Source organism: Danio aesculapii, chromosome 25 (genome assembly GCF_903798145.1).
Source record: "Danio aesculapii chromosome 25, fDanAes4.1, whole genome shotgun sequence".
In the NCBI taxonomy this organism is placed as follows: Eukaryota; Metazoa; Chordata; class Actinopteri; order Cypriniformes; family Danionidae; genus Danio; species Danio aesculapii.
In genome coordinates, this window is record NC_079459.1 from 5,094,198 (window position 1) to 5,113,766 (window position 19,569).

At 37.3% G+C, this 19,569-nt stretch overlaps 1 protein-coding gene across 4 annotated transcripts in view; it reads right to left on the reverse strand.

Annotated features, from left to right (window-relative positions):
• The window catches only part of scaper (S-phase cyclin A-associated protein in the ER), a 224,170-nt gene that overhangs the window by 141,630 nt on the left and 62,971 nt on the right, over nucleotides 1-19,569 (reverse strand). For all 4 annotated transcript variants that reach the window (XM_056451356.1, XM_056451357.1, XM_056451358.1 and 1 more), the window contains 5 exons: nucleotides 17,401-17,556; nucleotides 17,187-17,329; nucleotides 14,641-14,722; nucleotides 14,273-14,425; nucleotides 10,127-10,234 (listed from right to left, as the gene is read on the reverse strand). In XM_056451356.1, the coding sequence (XP_056307331.1) occupies nucleotides 10,127-10,234; nucleotides 14,273-14,425; nucleotides 14,641-14,722; nucleotides 17,187-17,329; nucleotides 17,401-17,556 (642 nt within the window). The remainder of the gene's footprint in view (nucleotides 1-10,126; nucleotides 10,235-14,272; nucleotides 14,426-14,640; nucleotides 14,723-17,186; nucleotides 17,330-17,400; nucleotides 17,557-19,569) is intronic.

The following is a 19,569-nucleotide window of genomic DNA, read 5'->3' on the forward strand; positions in this document are numbered from 1 at the left end:
TAAAACATATGCTGGATAAGTTGGTGGTTCATTCCGCTGTGGCAACCCTGGATTAATGAAGGGACTAAGCCGAGAAGAAAATGAATGAATGAATTTAAGGGCCTTCCTGAATGAATGACTGAGTGAATGAAATGCGCGGTTTTCCACCAAGGCAACCCGTGGTGCTGAAATATAATTGGCTAAACTGGCATTGGGCGGGTTAAATAACCAAAACAAAGACAGATGTTCCAGCGCGGAAAGCACATTTTCAAAGCAGAATTGGTTCAGCATTGTTTTTCAGATAAACAAGAATGTTCACTGAGCATGTTTCTTAAATATCTGCAAACATACTATGGTATTTTTATGCTTTAGAAGAGTCAAAAACTTACATACAGCACCTTTAAGTACTTTCCAGGCCTTGAATTCATATGTCTGAAATTCAAGTACTTTCATCAAGCATGGGAACTCTGAAGACTATTTCATTTACCCCTTTTTTTATGGAAAAACAAAAGCTTTTTTGTTTGTGATGACCACAGCTTTGAATACTTGCCACCTGTCCTTTATGAATGTGACAAATGACCGTACGCATGTCCGTTTGAAATCTCTACATTTCCCTCATATAGTGTTTCGAATGGATGAGTGATGGTGCGTGTGCGTTTGAGAGGGGCATCTTTCCCAGTGTCCCGCGGGAGCATGAGTCGAGCCCTGCAGTCATAACCATTGGCTCGCGGTGGCCGGAGAGGCATCTGTTGAGTAATCGCTCTGAAAGGCGATCTAGGCAGCCCGCCGCTCACTTAATGGGATTGTTTCTATAACACCTCGGAGACATGCACCATCTTGGGATTATAAAGAGGGGAGGAGAGGGGAGGACGGCAAAAACAGATCTGTCAGGAGATCAAGGCTGGAGCTAAGCTCATAACGTGCAGGACAACCAAAATATGCTAAATCATTACGGCAATAGTCAACAGTTTGAGGACAGAAATGTCTGATTTATCAGAGTTTGAGCAGAATTTAAATAGATCATTTTCACTTGTCTGGGGCTCTCAAGTTGTAAGAGTTGAGAAAACATCACTAGTAGTTTAAATTTCTGTTTTCTCCAATAGCTATATAGAGAAAATCAATGATAGTGTTTCTATGACTGTTTAAAAGAGGGGGAAAATATAAGATTTGACCGATCTATTAATGATTTATTAGACCACCACGTGTATTTATATATTAGTATTGTCAAAAGATTACCTGCATCCAAAATAAAAGCTTGTTTTGAGAAAAATACTTATTCAGATTTATAAATTAAATATTTATATCTAATACAAATTTGTCGGCTGCACATCCATGTGAATCTCTCGTTCCATCACATCCCAAAAGCGCTCTATTGGATTGAGATCTGCTGACTGTGGAGGCCATTTGAGTACAGTGAACTCATTGTCATGTTCAAGAAACCAGTCTGAGATGATTCCGCTTTATGATATGGTGCGTTATCCTGCTGGAAGTAGCCATCAGAATATGGGTACACTGTGGTCATAAAGAGATGGACATGGTCAGCAACAATACTCAGGTAGGCTGTGGTGTTGACACAATGCTCAATTGGTACTAATGGGCCCAAAGTGTGCCAGGAAAATATCCCCCACACCATTACACCACCACCACCAGCCTGAACTGTTGATACAAGGCAGGATGGATCCATGCTTTTATGTCGTTGATGCCAAATTCTGACCCGACCATCAGACCAGGCAATGTTTTTCCAATCTTCTATTGTGTAATTTTGGTGAGCCTGTGTGAATTGTAGCCTCAGTTCCCTGTTCTTAGCTGACAGGAGTGGCACCCGGTGTGGTCTTCTGCTGCTGTAGCCCATCCGCCTCAATGTTGGACGTGTTGTGTGTTCAGAGATGCTCTTCTGTAGACCTCGGTTGTAACGAGTGGTTATTTGAGTTACTGTTGCCTTTCTATTATATATTTATAGTAAATATAGTATAGTAAATATAATATAGTAATATAGTATAGTAAGTATCATAAGAAAAGACAAACTTTTATTTTGGATGCGATTAATCATTTAAATTAGACTAGGGGTTGAGTAACAAATTATCATTAGAGCTAGGCACAATAATATTATAGAATTAATTAATTACTACCAACAATTATTTTAAATCACATGTTAAATCGACATTTATTATTATTTTGATTACTTTAAAAGTTCCCTCTGAATACACAAAGACAAAAATGCTAATAAGAACATTTGAAGTGGAATGTACCGAATCGCACCGAATCACTTGCTCCTGCTTACCCGTGGGATGTTTTTACTTCAAGCTAATTTTCAGCTCGAGTTGAACTTGCGCAGGAGACGCAATTGTGATCAATTCCTTGCATTTACAGCAAACGTGTCTCACACTCTGCATCATTTGTGTCGCATGGTGGATATTCACTTATATAGACTTTGTATTTAATCTGCTCAATCGGATACTTAATTTTGCTTTTGGTTTGAGCCCAGCACAACTCTTAAAATAAAAGTGCGCAACACGCTATTTGCAGGGTGGGATGTACTGTAGGATGTCAGAGCTATCAGGCTAACATTAACATTTTGCAATATCTCCTATTTGTGAAGAGTCATTATGATGCGCTTTGTGATTCCCATTGATCATGTGAAACCTTTTTTTGTGTTTTATTTATTTATAGACAATATTGATACACCTCGTTAAAAGACAAACTTTTCTTTTGGATGCGATTAATCATTTAAATTAGACTAGGGGTTTAATGACAAATTACTATTAGAGCTAGGCAGATTAATATTATAGCATTAATTAATTACTACCAACAATTATTTTAAATCACATGTTAAATTGGTATTTATTTTTATAGGGTGGGATGTACTGTAGGATTTCAGTGCTATCAGGCTAACGTTAGCATTTTCCAATACCTCCTATTTGTGAAGAGTCATTATGACGCGCTTTGTGATTCCCACTGATCATGTGAAACCTAAAAGTGAAGCACACACATCAATAAAATCACTGTATCTCATTTTGTTTTTGTATTTACAGGAGTGGAATGTACTGTAGGGTTTCAGTGCTAGCAGGCTAACGTTAGCATTTTCCAATATCTCATATTGTGCCTTTAAATTTGTATTAAACTTCTATTATTTTATTGCTAGAATAAATTAATTGTTCTTCGACCCCTAATATGGAGCAAAATGTTAATTTCTCTTCACAAACCACTGTATTATTGCGTGGTGCTTGCCTTAGCATGACATTAAAAATAACATCAAAAATTGATGCGCACAATGTGGCATATGATGACCTATCAAATTCGATCGGCAGCGGACAGACAGGTGTAAACTTGCACACGGTGATAATAGAAGCCATAAAAATTGAGAAAGACCAGCCTGTGGGCCTGAACACCCGAAAAAACCACAGCGCTTTCTGTGGGGCGTAACGAGAGAGCGCTCAAAACACGTCCCCTTCCTCCACTCTATTGTGCCACACAAAAGATCCAGCAGAAGTTGGCTTCCCCCCCCCCACCCCGATGTGAAACGGACAGCTGTTTGTCATTCTGGGACAATGTAAAGACAGGAGGTATAAGGTGACTAGCCAACGTCCCACACAAAATAGTTAATAAAAATCAAAAAACTTAAGTTACATTTTAGCCTTGGACACATTATTTAATGATCACGTCTCTGTTTTCAAAGGAGCTCTGACAATGACAAAACTACTTTGCTGTGGTAATTCTGACACTGTAGGAAAGGACTGTTAAGACATTTTGATGAACATAAACGAGTTAATAATAGATGGACAGATAATTTTGTCATGGCTTTTTGACTTCAGGAAAACAGAGAGAGGGACAGGGTAAAGCTTAGAGGGGATACAGCTATAGGAAACACAACTTTGTACAATTGAGACATTGTACAATTATTGTCTTTACCGTGAAGTGCATTTTTAGAGTTGAGGTAGGCCAATTTGTAATTTCAGAGTAATTCATAAATACAACACACATTTCATGAATTCACAAGAAAATATCATAAATATTTTGGCCAAAAGAATTGGATTTGTGTATTTACAAATTGAGTTTTGAACTTACGATTTGATTTGTGTGTTTTTGAATCGTGATTTGAACTTCAATCACCATCTGATTCAGCTCAGCTGCCAAAACCGACCTTTTAAATGTGATAAACCTTTTATGTAAGGATTATTATTATTATTATTATTATTATTATTATTATTATTATTATTATCAATTATTATTGTTGTAGTTGTTATTATTATTATTATTATTATTATTATTATTATTATTATCATCATCAATTATTATTATCAATTATTATTGTTGTAGTTGTTGTTATTATTATTATTATACAATCCAATAATAATTTAATAAAATAATAATAATATTTTTAAATATGATATACCTTTTATGTAAGGCTTTTTATTATTATTATTATTATTATCATCAATTATTATTATAAATTATTATTGTTGTAGTTGTTGTTGTTGTTGTTGTTGTTGTTGTTGTTGTATTATTATTATTATTATTATTATTATTATTATTATACAATCCAATAATAATTTAATAAAATAATAATAATATTTTTAAATATGATATACCTTTTATGTAAGGCTTGTTTTAATTATTATTATTATTAATATCAATTATTAGTGTTATTATTATTATTATCATCATTATCATCATCAATTATTAGTGTTATTATTATTATTATTATTATTATTATTATTATTATTATTATTATCAATTATTAGTGTTATTATTATTATTATCATCAAAATCATCATCATCATTATTATTATTATTATTATTAACAACAATATTATTATTTTTATCATCATCATCACCATCATAACCAAAATCCTCATTATTCTTATCAAGATTATTGTTATTATTGTATTTCTCTTCAAAGCCACTTAAAGACACAACATAAGCCTGGACTTCGACTCACACATGCCACATGAGCACTTGATGAGTGTACCAACCAAGCATAGTATGTCTCCGACAAGCTGTGTTCCATTTTAGCTGGAATAACCTAATGTTCAGCTGCGTTTCTCAATCTGGCGTCAAAGGTGGAGGATAAATAAAACTCTTATATGTCAAACACAAGCGGCCTGAAGCCACGATACATCACATTAAACCAGAACAGATGACAACCAATAAAGGATAATATAGAGTCCAAGAGGCAATCCAAGTGTCCTGCAGCCGCGCTGATCCATTGCTGTTGATAATCGCTGCATTTCCAATTTAACTCCCGAGTCTTTTAAATAGCGAAATATGACTAAATACGAGGACGGACGGAGGCTCTGGGCCCGCTTCTGCTGAAAAACTACACCGTGACCTCTGCACAGTTCAGCCAACCATCTTAGTTTTAATTAAAAATCTTTCATAACGGCAAGAATTATGGAAGTGCCGACTGGAAAATAGTTGGCGGTTGCATGAATGAAATACTGCGCACCAAAATGAGCAGAGACATAAATAAAGAGCACCGGGTGACCATAGGCAGGACTATCCAAACAAGACCTTCAGCAGCAAGGTTTCCTTAAAGGGACAGTTCACACAAAAATCTAAATATGCAGCTCATTTGGACAAACCATCCAAAGTATGGGTGACTTTATTTCTTATTCGGCTGTATATTAAAGATTTTTAGATTCAACCATAGTCCAAACCATAAACCACAAGAATCATTTTTTTAGGGAGGCACAAAATGAAAGTAGCAGCATGTGGTCAAGTAAGGTGTCCCATACTCAGAATTTCTGCTCCACCTTTAAAGGAACCATTTACTTTTTAAAATAAAAGGCTCATTTTACAACTGCAACAGTTAAACAATTGAGTTATTTAATTTTTTAACCCATTCAGCAAATCTCCTGGTCTGGCAGGAGCACTTTAAGCTTAGCATAAATCATTGAATCAGATTAGACCATTAGCATAAAGTCTAAAGTTAAATAAAAATAAATCGTATTTAATAGACCATTAGCATTCCACTGAAAATTGTAAAAATAAAGTGTATTTAAATAACATGCAAAATATCATGCGCAATATCACTGTGCCTGCTTTTAGCTTAGCTTAGCATAAATCATTGAATCAGATTAGACCATTAGCATTCCGCTGAAAAGTGTAAAAAAGTGTTTTTGAATAGCATGCAAAATATCATGCGTAACATCATTGTGCCTTAGCTTAGCATAAATCATTTAATCCGATTAGACCATTAGCATTCCACTGAAAGGTGTAAAACTAAAAAGTGTTTTTGATGTAAAATAACATGTGTAATATCGTTGTGTCTGCTTTTAGCTTATCTTAGCATAAATCATTGAATTAGATTAGACCATTAGCATTCCACTGACAAGTGTAAAAATAAAGTGTTTTTGAATATCATGCTAAATTATTGCAGAGCATTATAAAAAGTATTAATTCAAAAAAGAGATCTGGAAGGGATGTGCTCATTTATGCTGGGAACAATGCATATATAAACACATGTATTGCAAATATAAATACCACAATAACATGATTCAAATAGTATGTGATGACATCACACCTGTAATATGCAAATGTATGCATGACATCTAGTAACTTTTCGAGGTACTTTAAATTGAAAATAGTTTGCAGGACTGATTCAGACACCTTCAACATTTCTCACATCATGTTTTCTTCACTACTGTTTAGAAATGGTCGTAAAATGTAGTAGCATATTTTTTTCATATCTGTATGGATGGATGTTAGGATGGATGGATGAATGGATGGCTGTTAGGATGAATGGACAGCTATTAGGATGGATGGATGTTAGGATGGATGGATGGATGCTAGGATGGATAAACTTTAGGATGGATTTTAGGATGAATGGATGGATGGATTTTAGGATGGATGTTAGGATGGATGGATTTTAAGATGTATGTTAGGATGAATGAACGCATGTTAGAATGGATGAATGCACGTTAAGATGGACGATGGATGGAAGAAAGCATGGGTGGATCCATTTTAGGATGGATAGATGAATGGATGAATGCATGTTAGGATGGATGAATGCATGTTAGGATGGATGGATGGATGAACATTAAGATGGATGGATGCATGTTGAGATGGATGGACTGATGGATGGATGTTAGAGGGGATGCATGTTAAGCTGGATGGATGGATTCATGTTAAGATATATGGATGTTATGATGGATGGATGTTAGGATGGATGGATAGTTCATTTTAGGATGGATGGATAGATGAATTCTAGAATGGATGTATGCTAGGATGCATGGATGTGTGTGTACGGATGTTTGTTATAATTTGATGGATGTAAGTTAGAACCGATGGATGGATATTAGGATTGATGCATGCACTGATGTAAGGATGATTGAATGTTAGGATGGATGGATGCATGTTAGGATGGATGATGGATGAAAGAAAGAATGGGTGGATGCATGTTAGGATGGATAGATGCTTCTTAGGATGGACGGAAGGAAGGATGGGTGGATGCATGTTAGGATAGATGGATGGATGGATGCATGTTAAGATGGATGGATGGATGGATGAACATTAGGATGGATGATTATTAGCATGGTTGGATGAATGTTGGGATGGATGCATGCTAGGATAGAAGGATGGATGAATAGATGAATGCATGTTAAGATGGATGGCTGTTAGGATGGGTGCATGTTAAGATGGATGGATGGATGGATGGATGGATGGATGGATGGATGGATGGATGGATGGATGGATGGATGGATGTTAGGATAGGTGCATGATAAGCTGGATGGATGGATTCATGTTACGATGGGTGGTTGTTAGGATGGATGAATGGATGAATGCTTGGATGGATGGATGGATGGATGGATGGATGGATGTTAAGTTGGATGCATGTTAAGATGGATGGATGTTGGGATGGATAGTTCATATTAGGATGGATGAATGAATGTTAGGATGGATGGATGGATATTAGGATTGATGTAGGCAAAGATGTTAGGATGGATGAATGCTAGGATGGATGTAAGGATGGATGAATTTAATCACTCCAATTTGTTTTGTTCTGAAAGAAGAAAGGCATAAACACCTCGAATGGCTTGTTGGAAAGTAAATGAAAGGGTATTTTCCTCCTTCCTTCACCTGACGTGTGTTGCAGGGCTTTGAGACACACGAGGCGTTGGACTCTGTTTATCACTCTGTCAGCCACAGAAATACGTGTTGGCAGCCAAGGCTAATGATTTAGAGGCAGCAGAGGGGGTTTAAATATTACTCGCTGGAGAAAAAGGTTTGAATGAAGGAGGTCCAGGGGCCAAAGGTGCGACATATAGCACCAACAGTTGTCAAGCGTACAAAGAAGCCCAGTATGGAAGCCAATCTCATATAGCGGTGAAAGATCCCACGTTTAACGAGCGGCGTTCAGTGGAAAAGCACTCAGTCAAGCTCAGAGACACGGCAGGGTGATCTCACCTCACGCCATACACACAATATACGCACATACACACAAACACTATTAGCGCTGATTCGCTGGCTGCCTTTTACCATCCTGCAAACCAGGGCAAATATGGGGAAGTTGGTGCTGATCCTTGCAACCTTTGCGGATATGAAAAATGATGTGCGAAATCATAAAATGAAATACATCGTGTAAAAATGAAGGGTTTGTGTGTGGTTTGTGTCTGAGAGAAACACGAGTGAAATTATTTACATGAAATACCCCCAAAGCCATGTTATAAGCTTTCAGTAAATACAATCAATTGGAAATGGAACACATTTATGATGATGATGATGATGATAATAATAATAATAATAATCATCAAATAAAGGAAAAATCCTTCATAATATACACCCTAACAAGCCAAACATCCACAACCTTCCATCCATCCTAACATCCATCCTATAAATAAATAATAAATACACACAAGACCCAAAAGAAATGCCATATTTGTTTTTATTTTTCAAATTCTACATTTTGTTGGGAGATTTCTTAACAATTAACATTTTAAAGAACCAATAACTCAGGGGAAAAAGATTGTGGCATATTAAACTATTTTTTTTAATTGCGTGTTTTATTGACATAGGTTTTAATAACGCATACAGTAGATAATAATTGCACACAATATCTCAATTGAAATGTTACATTTTGCTTTTGTATTACATATTTTAAGATAATTAATAATTAATTAATTAAATAATCCAAAATTACTGATATTTTTAAAATAAAAATTAATTTGGAATTTAGTTATAAACATTTATTATTTTAAAACGTTACTTAAAATTACATTAAAACATTATATATATAATAATTATAAATTATTTATACAGGTATTTATTTATTCATTTTATAATATACAATTTATAAGTAATATATAATTTATTACATTTAATAATATTATTAATAAGTATTACTGATATTATTATTGTCATCATTATAATCATCATCATCATCATAAATTATAAATATGTTTTTTTCCATCTAATTTATTACAATAAATAATTCAAAAACAAAACATAAACAAAAAACAAAACAAAACCAAAAACGACAGGAAAGGAAGCAAAACAAAATTAAAACAAATCAAAACGAAGCAAAATGAAAAAAAAAAAAAAAAAAAAAAAACACTAAACAAAACAAAACAAAAAAACGACACAAAACGAAGCAAAACAAAACAGAAATTAAATGAAACTAAACAAAACAAAATACAAAAAACCCCGAAACAAAACAAAAAAATAAAAAAACAACAACAAAACAAAAAATAATAATAAAAATAAAATAAAACAGAAAACAAAACAACAACAAAACACAAAACAAAAAACAACAAAGCAAAACAAAAAAAATTAAAAACAAATAAAACAACAAAACACAACAACAAAACAAAACAAAACTTAACAAAACAAAATAGAAAAAAGAAACAAAAACCGAAACAAAACAAAAAAAATTAAAAACAACACAACAAAACAAAACAAAAAACAAAAACAAAAAAAATTAACAAAAAGCAAAACAAAACAAACACAAAACACAACAACAAAACAAAAAATATATTAAAATCAAAGCAAAACAACAAAACAAAACACAACAACAAAACAAAAACAAAACAAAACAAAACAAAAAAACAACAAAGCAAAAAACAACAAAACAAAACACGCAGTTTACTCTGAACTCATAGTTGGTTCCTCTTTTTTTGTTTCTTTTCTTTTTCTTTTTTTTTTTACTCACCACCTCCTCATCAGACAGCTCCCGCCCTTGAATGCTGCTGCTGTCCCGCACCGCCTGCTGGTGCCTTTTACCCTTAATGTGACTGAACAGGTGGACCTCAGAGGTGATCTGCCACACAAACACAGAGGTTGGAGAAATAAATATAAAGCTACAAAACAAAACATGCAGATCTACAGCGCTACAATACATTTCGGCATCATTCATGGCCTGCTGGTTCTCAGGTGTCAGGACATATGTTTAAACTCTTTAAAGCTAAATATGATCCCTGACGGACATCTGCAGAGCTGACAGACAGTTCTCAGAAGAGCTTGAAAAATCAGAAAACACTGCTGAATAACTGATAACTCAAATGACCGGAGAGCTTTGACACTTCAAGTTGTGACTCGTCGCCTCGAGCACTGTTTTTCGCCAACTTGAATTTCACCTCTCGAGCTCACCTGTCCTGAAAACTCAAGAGGTCATGTGAAAGCCTACAAGACTCCTGCTGCATTCAGTGTCTCTATTATTCATGTAATGGTTGTGGTGGTCATGAGAAGCTGAGGTGGTGGAGATCAATGTGGAGAAATTTGGGAGAATTTTTCCCAATAACCTCATGCTTATAAAGACTAAACCGGATTCGTTGCTTTGCACGAAAGTGACCAAAGTGCAAAACATGCTACAAATATCCAACTAAAAAGTACGAAAAGGTTTTTTCCTACGGCAGGCGAGGACAACAGTACCCCGATGCTTGTGTTGTTTGTCTCCTTTCGAGTCCTGGAGTCGAGCCCACACAGGACAGTCTGCGTATAATGTCATTAACTAGAGTGCTTCCCGCTGACCTAAAGATGATCTCTAGTGTCAGAGCCTGGCCAAGGTCATCTGACATTTTTAACAAGATTTCATTCTCCCCGACGCTTAATCTGATGTCAGTTTGAAGCTCCAAGGTGTCTGGCCCCAGTTGCAGTAAAAGCCGGACGCGGCAGAGATAAATGCGGCCACTCAAAGATTTGTAGCCCGTCGCTTGAAAAGCATAATCACGCCCAGCTATTAATCTCCGCCCAGAGTTCATGTTTAATTAATGCAGTTAAATTCTCATTTACATGCATTCGCCATGAAAATCCTCTGAATCACCTTGTAGTCAGGGATTTTATGTACTCTGCCTGGCAAAGCAATGAAGACAAGCTGTCCATCCCTGTAGGAACCATTGCAATTGCCTTTGGAACAGCCAATGTTACGTTTTTTTTTATTCTGGATGTCACTTAAGATAGGTTTAGATCCATTCAAGGTCAAGAAACTCTCATTATATATAGTGCAGCACCAGCTTTTTTTTTCATGGCTTCAAAAATGTTTAATTCAGTCTCTCTTATGGGGCGTTTCATTCGCACGTCAAATTGCTTCATTCGTGCGTCAAATTCACTTCACAAGAGATGCCGATTCGTGTTATGGGCAGGGCTTCTGTAAGTAAGTCAGTAATGTGTATTTATATAGCGCATTTATTGTGCATGGCCATACACCCAAAGTGCTTCACAATCATGAGGGGGGTCTCTCCACACCACCACCAGTGTGCAGCATCCACTTGGATGGTGCGACGGCAGCCACAGGACAACGGAGCCAGTGCGCTCACCACACACCAGCTATTGGTGGAGTGGAGAGACAGTGATACAGCCAATTCGGTGGATGTGGATTACTGGGTGGCCATGATGGGTAAGGGCCAATGGAGGGAATTTGGCCAGGACACCGGGGTTACACCCCTACTCTTTTACGAGAAGTGCCATGGGATTTTTAATAACAAGGGAGAGCCAGGACCTCGGTTTAACGTCTCATCGAAAGACGACGCCCATTGACAGTATAGTGTCCCCTTCACTTTTACTGGGGCACACAGACCACAGGTTGAGCGCCCCCTGCAGGCTTCACTAACACCACTTCCAACAGTAACCTAGTTTTCCCATGTGGTCTCCCATCCAGGTACTGACCAGGCTCAGCCCTGCTTAGCTTCAGTGAGTAACCGGTCTTGGGCTGCAGGGTGATAAAAGACAATCTTTGATGCCTCTAGTTTAAATTTACAAAATGATTTTATTTCTTAAAGAGCCCCTATTATGGGTTTTTGAAAAAGACCTTCCATGCAGTGTGTAACACAGCTCTAAGTGAAGTGAAATATTCAGCTGAAGCCTGGTTTATACTTCTGCATCAAGTGATCGGCATGACCCACGGCGCATGCAACGCGTGTAGCTGTGCATTCATACTTCTGCACGCTGTTTCTGTTGCTCTGCAATAACACTTCTGAAACACTAGTTGGCAGTGAGGTGTTTATGTTCCTCTGTGTCGCGTTTCTTCACTGGTGTTTTGATTTTTCTGAACGCTTCCTTGATGTACAAGTGGTTCAAACTCGCTCATTTTGAGGAAGGAACTGGCGGACGTGCAACAACTTTAGCCATAAGGTAAACACCAAGCAACAGTCTCCATCCGGAGCCCCTTGTAAACAGTCGACAATTGTAAACAGTCGCTCCAACGGACTCGCGCAGCTCTCAGGTCCCGTCTACACTCGTCAGCGCTTCCAAGCCGACCAATCACAGAGCTTGCGCTACGCGTCGTTGCGACGTGTAGTTAAATTTTTTGAGAGGTGCACATCAGCGACGCCGACGACCACGGCAAGAGGTATGAGTCCCTGTGTAGGCTGTGCCATAGCATACACGAACAATTGATGCAGAAGTATAAATCAGCCTTAAGGCTTAAATCTGAAAGTGGACAGTGTTTAAAACTGTTGATTCATCTTTAAAAGAGTCGACTCATAGTGGTTCTAATGAATTGCCATGGTAACGAATCTTTAGCCGTGCCGTCGATACGAAACTTAAGCCCCGGCCATTTGTAGCACACGCAAACCCGGGAAAATTTAACCCCCCGGCCCCACCCACAAACACAGTAGAAAGAAAAAGAGGAAGACAAACACTGTAGCAGCTCCCAGTATAATCAAGTCGCGTAGACGCTGTGCTCTGAAGTGTGAGGGAAAGTTAGTGTTATATTCTACCAAAGGATGAGGCTGTGAAGAGTCAGTGGTTGAAGTTTATTTTTGCAAAAATACCTCAGCATTATAGCCCCAGCCTGCTGTGTTCCTGTCATTTTTCTGACGAGTGCTTCAGCAACCTGCAAGCTTACAACGGGGGATTCATCAGCCGTTTGTTAAAGGAAGGATCAGAAAAGACTATTGATGTGTGGGACTTTGTCTGAGCTTGACAGAAACTTTACAGTCCACAGTTCATGGATCAGTTCCTTCCTCCATTTCACAAGTGTAGGTAAGTGTGATTAAAATGGTTGCCTTCTTGATTCCTCTAGTTTGCAAACTATGTATTTAATTGTGTTTTGTTACCTGTAACCGCTTGTACAGTATCTGGTTAAGTCTTTATATTCTCATATCGCGTCTAAAGCCACGTTGAAAATGCGACGCGTGCCACTTTGTTTTATGGATTTAAATGAGTTTGTGAGCTAGCAATCCTCTGCCGTTTGTCGTTGTTATGGCCACCGTCAGCTGTTCCTACACACGTACGGCAGTCAAGTTTCAAAATAGCTTTTGCCACTGTGTGGATTAATACTGAATGTGTGTCATGGTTAAGAATTGAGCAATATGCTGGTGTTTAACTGCATTGCTTTAATGCACTCCTGCATTGGGGTCACACATACACTCTGCACTCTAACTACTTCAACAATGTTGATAAGCCATGGCGGGTGTTTCTCTCTGTCTCCTGCTGAACACAGTCAATCAATCACAATAGACTGGGTCATCGGACCAATCAGCGCAGATTAGCATCGCGCTAAAAAGGGGTTTGGGAATAAATGAATTGCTGAACGAATCATATGGGAGTCGTTGGGATAATTAGGTAAAAATAAATGCATATTATAAGACAATGAAAGTGTATTTTTTACCTTGATGCATATCTGCCTGTTGTTGGAGACTCCCAAAACCAAAATATGGACTTTTTTAATGCATACTAGGGGCTTTTTAAACATATTTTGAGTTGTCCAAATTCAAATCCAAATTCAAACTGAATTAAAATGAATTGCATTGCCAAATTGGTCTCATTATATAGCCTCACTCTTAGCCCTTCTTGGAACACAACAATGCCATTCATCTACTCTTTGAAGACATAGCGCATCCTATAATGCAGTACCTACCACAACATTACAGAGCGAGCACTGCTTCTTCCGCTCATACGGTGTGAGTTTGGGAGCGTAGTCTGTGTTTGCATGTCTCCCGCTGCTCAGCTCAGCGGCTTTCTCCTTCCTCTGCTCCATCTGCTCCATGTGTCTGCGACTGCTCTCGTCATGCTGAAAACAAGGCCAGTTATTAACAATTTTTATAAACGTGATGAACAAAAAAGGGTGTTTAAAATCATTTCTCATTAGCGCTGAAGGATTAATGGAAATGAAATCGAGATTGCGAATCTCATGCACATCTTGTCAAGGAAACACAGCTCTGTGATCAGTAGTAAATCTCCAAACACCGGTAGCATAGTTTAGCTATAATGCTGTAGTTTGTTTACCTTCATCTGGATTTTCTTCTGCAGTTCCTCCATGGCTTCCTGCTGAGCTGCGCTGAGAGCAGCCAAACGCTCTTCACGATCCCTTTCGTCCAATAAAAAAAAAAACATTCAGGAGCAACAAATAAAAGATTCAAGCTGCAAAGAGTTTACATCATCTTCAAAAGTTAAAATTATTTGCCCACAAAAAGATTCAGTCATTAGATTGTACAATCAATGTCATATTAGATAACTTCAGTAGAATTGAAATTGCACTGATAGATATGGACTTTTGTCTACTGTTGCTTGAAACTAAAGGGTGCGGTATGGATGTATGTTTTTTTTTATTATTATTATCTTTTTTATTTATTCATTTATTTATTTCATTGTATGGTGAGCTCTGCTGTGACACGTGAACTTCCCTTTGGGATTTATAAAGTCGAAAAAGAAAGTCTCACTTTTTTTTCAATGTACAATTCACACTATTAACAAACCATTACTAAGATTTTTGCTCAATAAACACTAAATAGCTGCTTAAATTTTCAGCTTACATTAAAATTTTTGGGTGAAATGTCCCTTTAAAAACTAGGATGGAGAAACAGATCATTTAGGATCATGATTAAAGTACAGAATATATGACTAGATATTAGGGGTGTGACAAGACGCCCACACGAGACATGAGATTGGGTTCACGAGAACGAGACGAGACTTTTACACTATTTTAAAGAAATCCTTAATGATGAAACATATCAATAGAATAGTCTTAGAATTCTAATATTTTACTAATATATGAATGGAAAACAGATTTTTATTAAAAATAATTATAATAAAAATAATAATAATAATAAAAATAAGAAAAACAAAATACAAAACAATTTAGTTTTTTTTTATTAACTTGTAATGAATTAACTTCCTTTTTTATGTATGCAATAGTTTTATATTAGTTTATATTGAATTCTATGCAATGAACATGGAAACACTGCAAAATATTTGTTAATATATAAATGGAAAATAGCAAACTCCACTGACAGGCTTTTCCCCTATAGAATTTCAGAGTATTTACATTGCAGATCTTGATGGTCAGTTAGAATTTTTTGACTGTATTCGATTTTTTTTGATGACCTGCTTAAATTTATCTTTTAAAGGTGACTTGGCTGATTTTACACTGCATTTACACTGCACACAGCAAAAGGCGCAATGACCAGGAAAAAATGAGCGGGCGCTGACTGACAGCTGATAATAAAAAAGTGCTCTTTTCTCCATTCCTGTTTATTCCGTTCGCATGGTTTCATTTTTTTTTCATTTTCTTTTTGACAAGTTGTTTTACTATCGTTCATGACAGAAACATTCTCATTCGGCCATCTTCTTTTAATCTGAGCCTTTTTAAACTGGTAGGCATCTTGGTGTAATGTCCACGGCATGATTTATGCATGTGATATATTCATTCATTCATTTATTCATTCATTCATTCATTCATTTTCTTTTCGGCTTAGTCCCTTTATTAATCCGGGGTCGCCACAGTGGAATGAACCGCCAACTCATCCAGCATATGTTTTACGCAGCGGATACCCTTCCAGCTGCAGCCCATCACTGGGAAACACGTTATGTATGCAACAGTATTATTTTATATTGGTACCGTGGCGGATGTTGCGCTCTCTTTCCCTCTAATGAACATGCTTAAATACTTGCGCTACATCACAATAAAAAAGCTTTTTTTTTTTAGTCCTTGTGTGGAATTTGGTCACTTGAACCAGGAAAACATAATGTCCGCTTTTCACGTACAGCATAAACATGTTTGGTAATGATGAAGGTGGGTGTGTTGAGTCTCCAGCAGTTCAGTATGTGTGTGCGTTAAGAGATGTGTGTAGGTGCAGACAGAGAATATTGTGTTAAACAGCTGTGTAGACTGTCCTGTCGCAAAATGCGGCTTAAAGTCCTACACGATGGTAATAGTTTAATTGCGGTGTTCAGATATCTGTACTACACTTCAATAATGCGGCTTTCAGCACATCTAAAGTGACATTCCATTGCGTGGTAATGTCCATGGGCAATTTCTGTGGCTGCAGTTGTAGTTGCAGCCTCTGCTTGGACATGAATATTCCGGTGATAAAAAAAAAGCGGTTAGGTCACACCCGCCCATCCAACTGAGTGACATGTGCAACACAGAGGTCAGCCTTACCAGGCGTGTGCAAAGCACTTGATTTGCTGTTCAAATTCAATCCTGCTTCCAAACTTCAATGTTAATTTCACCCTCACGCTTCATCATGCTAACATCTCAACTCACGAGACAACTTTTCACCTTGATGAAAAATCTCATCACGATTTTATCCCGCGAGATCTCGTGAAACCCTTACTTCAACTGTATACATATATCATTTAATTATTTATACTGGTTTTTACCCTTGATTTTATAGAAAATGTTCTTTACCGCGGCTCCAGACTTTTGAGTTGTACTCAATACTTTGGCTACATACACTTAAATCAGCTTGAGGCCTTTGCAATGGTCTGTTTTGTCCTTGTGTTTTGCTGAATCAGGGTGTTTGGTCTGTTTGGCAGGACGTGATGCTGACCTGGCTCTCTCTCGCGCTGCATCTTCTCTGGCTCTCTCCTTCTCCTGCCGCTGCTGCTCGATTCGGGCCTCCTGCTCTCGTCTTTTCATCAGCAGCTCCTCCACACGCGCCTGCCGCTCCGCCTCCAGCACACGCTTACGCTCCTGAAAACAAACAGAAACAAATCAATTACGAGGTATAGCACAAAGAAGTGAAAAAGGGCTAAGCTCTATACCTGAACGGCTTCATCCCGGGCTTGTTTTTCTTCCTGTCTGCGCTGGCGCTCCTCCTGCAGCTCATTTAGCCGCTGTTCATATTCGTTCAGTTTGGCCAGAACATCATGCCTCTTGTTTTGAGCCTCCAGAGTGTTGATGAACGCGATCTCATTCACCTACAAAAAAATAATAATTGGGATATTTCATTAATATTTGCATATTTGTGATTCTTCATGAGGAGAGGGATACATTTAAACTTTTTTCTTAAAGATATGAAGAATGTATTTTTTGAATATCTCTATATCATCGTCGACATAATTCATAAATACAAGTTTATTAAAGGGGACCTGTTGTTTTACAAGATGTAAAATACTCTAGACTCAAACTTCAGTGACTGACCATTTAAAGGAGGGCCGCTTTAACATTCAAACACAAGAAAAAAGTGGAGACCTGACAAAATTTATTCATCTTAGGACAACATACATGAAGTTTATATTTCAAGCATTGCCTGTCACCTGTGATAATGCAAATCAGCACGTTTTTTCGCATCACACAGCTGCTGAAATATATCTGTGGCTGTTGTGCATATGGCCGAGCATTAGACAGACACTCAGTCATTCTTCCACAGTTGTAGACGCAATCAAAACTTGTGAGAAACTAGCTTTGTGTTTCTTGTTGTACATATTGAAAAGGTAGTTTAAATGGTTATTAAAAAAATACAAATAATAGGCATAATAATAAGAGTCATAAATTATGCCATTTAACAGATAGCGTAAGAACAGCAGAAAGCAGGTTGTAGAACTTTAGTGACTTCACTAGCAATTGGTATTATACCTTTTAGAAGGAAAGGATGCAAGATTGAACTTTATGTAGGCTACTTATTATTGAGGAAAAATCCCAATCAGATAGGCGAATGTCTGCAGCCACGCCTTCGTTTTCAGATGTCTCCATTATCTCCCATCCACACTGACACAAAGCAGCAGCGTTTTAAAATGAAAGCAGTACCTTCAGCGTTTTTGCCGCTCGGAAACTCCGGTGTAGTGTGGACGGAACCCGTAACCGTAGCAAAACGTATGCGTTTTAAAACTCAAACGTATTTGTGTAAACAGGGCCTAAATCAGCCCAGGAAATAATCTGCATGTGATGTGCCTTGCTCTTGACCTGACCGCACACTGAGAGAACATGAAAGTAAAACTAATGTGAATGCAGTACTTAAAATGTCCAGTAGGCGGGTCAAATCCACAATGGCTATATGCGACTGCACAACAATGGTAGTGGTTCAAACATAGATGTTTTTGGGGGCCGAATCTTGTTATTTTTTTGACATCAGTTGCGGAAATGAGCAAGCAGTTTGAGACCCCTGCTCTAAAGTGTGTGTGAAGTATCAGACCAAATTAACCCACAAATAACGTTTTATAACTCTTTGAATCAGACCCTTTTAGGCATCGCTCCAAATCGTGCCGTTTTGGTGACTGTCGCTATAAATTCAAATGAGATTGTGCTCTTTTTAAAAAAGGAAGGGGCTACAAATGGCTATGTGTCAGCATAGTGGAAGATTCGAAAACAAGACTAGCATCCTATTAGGGAGAGATGGTCACTAGGGGGCGGGGCTTTCCCCCTCTATATGACATGTACAAAGAGAGAATGTCAATCAAAGTGTTTACGCAGACTGTTTTGATCAAGTGTGATTATAAACAATAAAAATGAATACAGTTTCACCATTAGAAGCTGGTTATATTTACAGTCTGTTGTCACACAACTGTGTTTAAACCCCTTATAATAGGGATTTTTGCATAACTTTTTGCATAATTTTTGCGTCCCCTTTAAGATTAACACAGTAAATGATTTTAATACATAAGGCTGAACACAATTTCTGACAGATTGACTATGTTTTGTAGATCTATGATGACTATGCAAAGCATGTGCTGTAAAGGCCCGGCCCTACTTATGAAAGGGGGCGGGGAGCAGCAGTTCATTTGCATTTACATGGCAACTTTCATACAAAACCAAATTTTGGAAGCTGTTTAGGCAGAAAAGTCAGAAGTTAATGTAACTAAGCTTTATCTCTTTTATGTAAGTTAGGATTATCACATTTGTTTCTGTTATGCTTAATAGCAGAATAATGAGAGATATTTTTTGAGAAATTGTTATAACTATTCTAGAAAAAAGTTTACATACAATAAGATTAT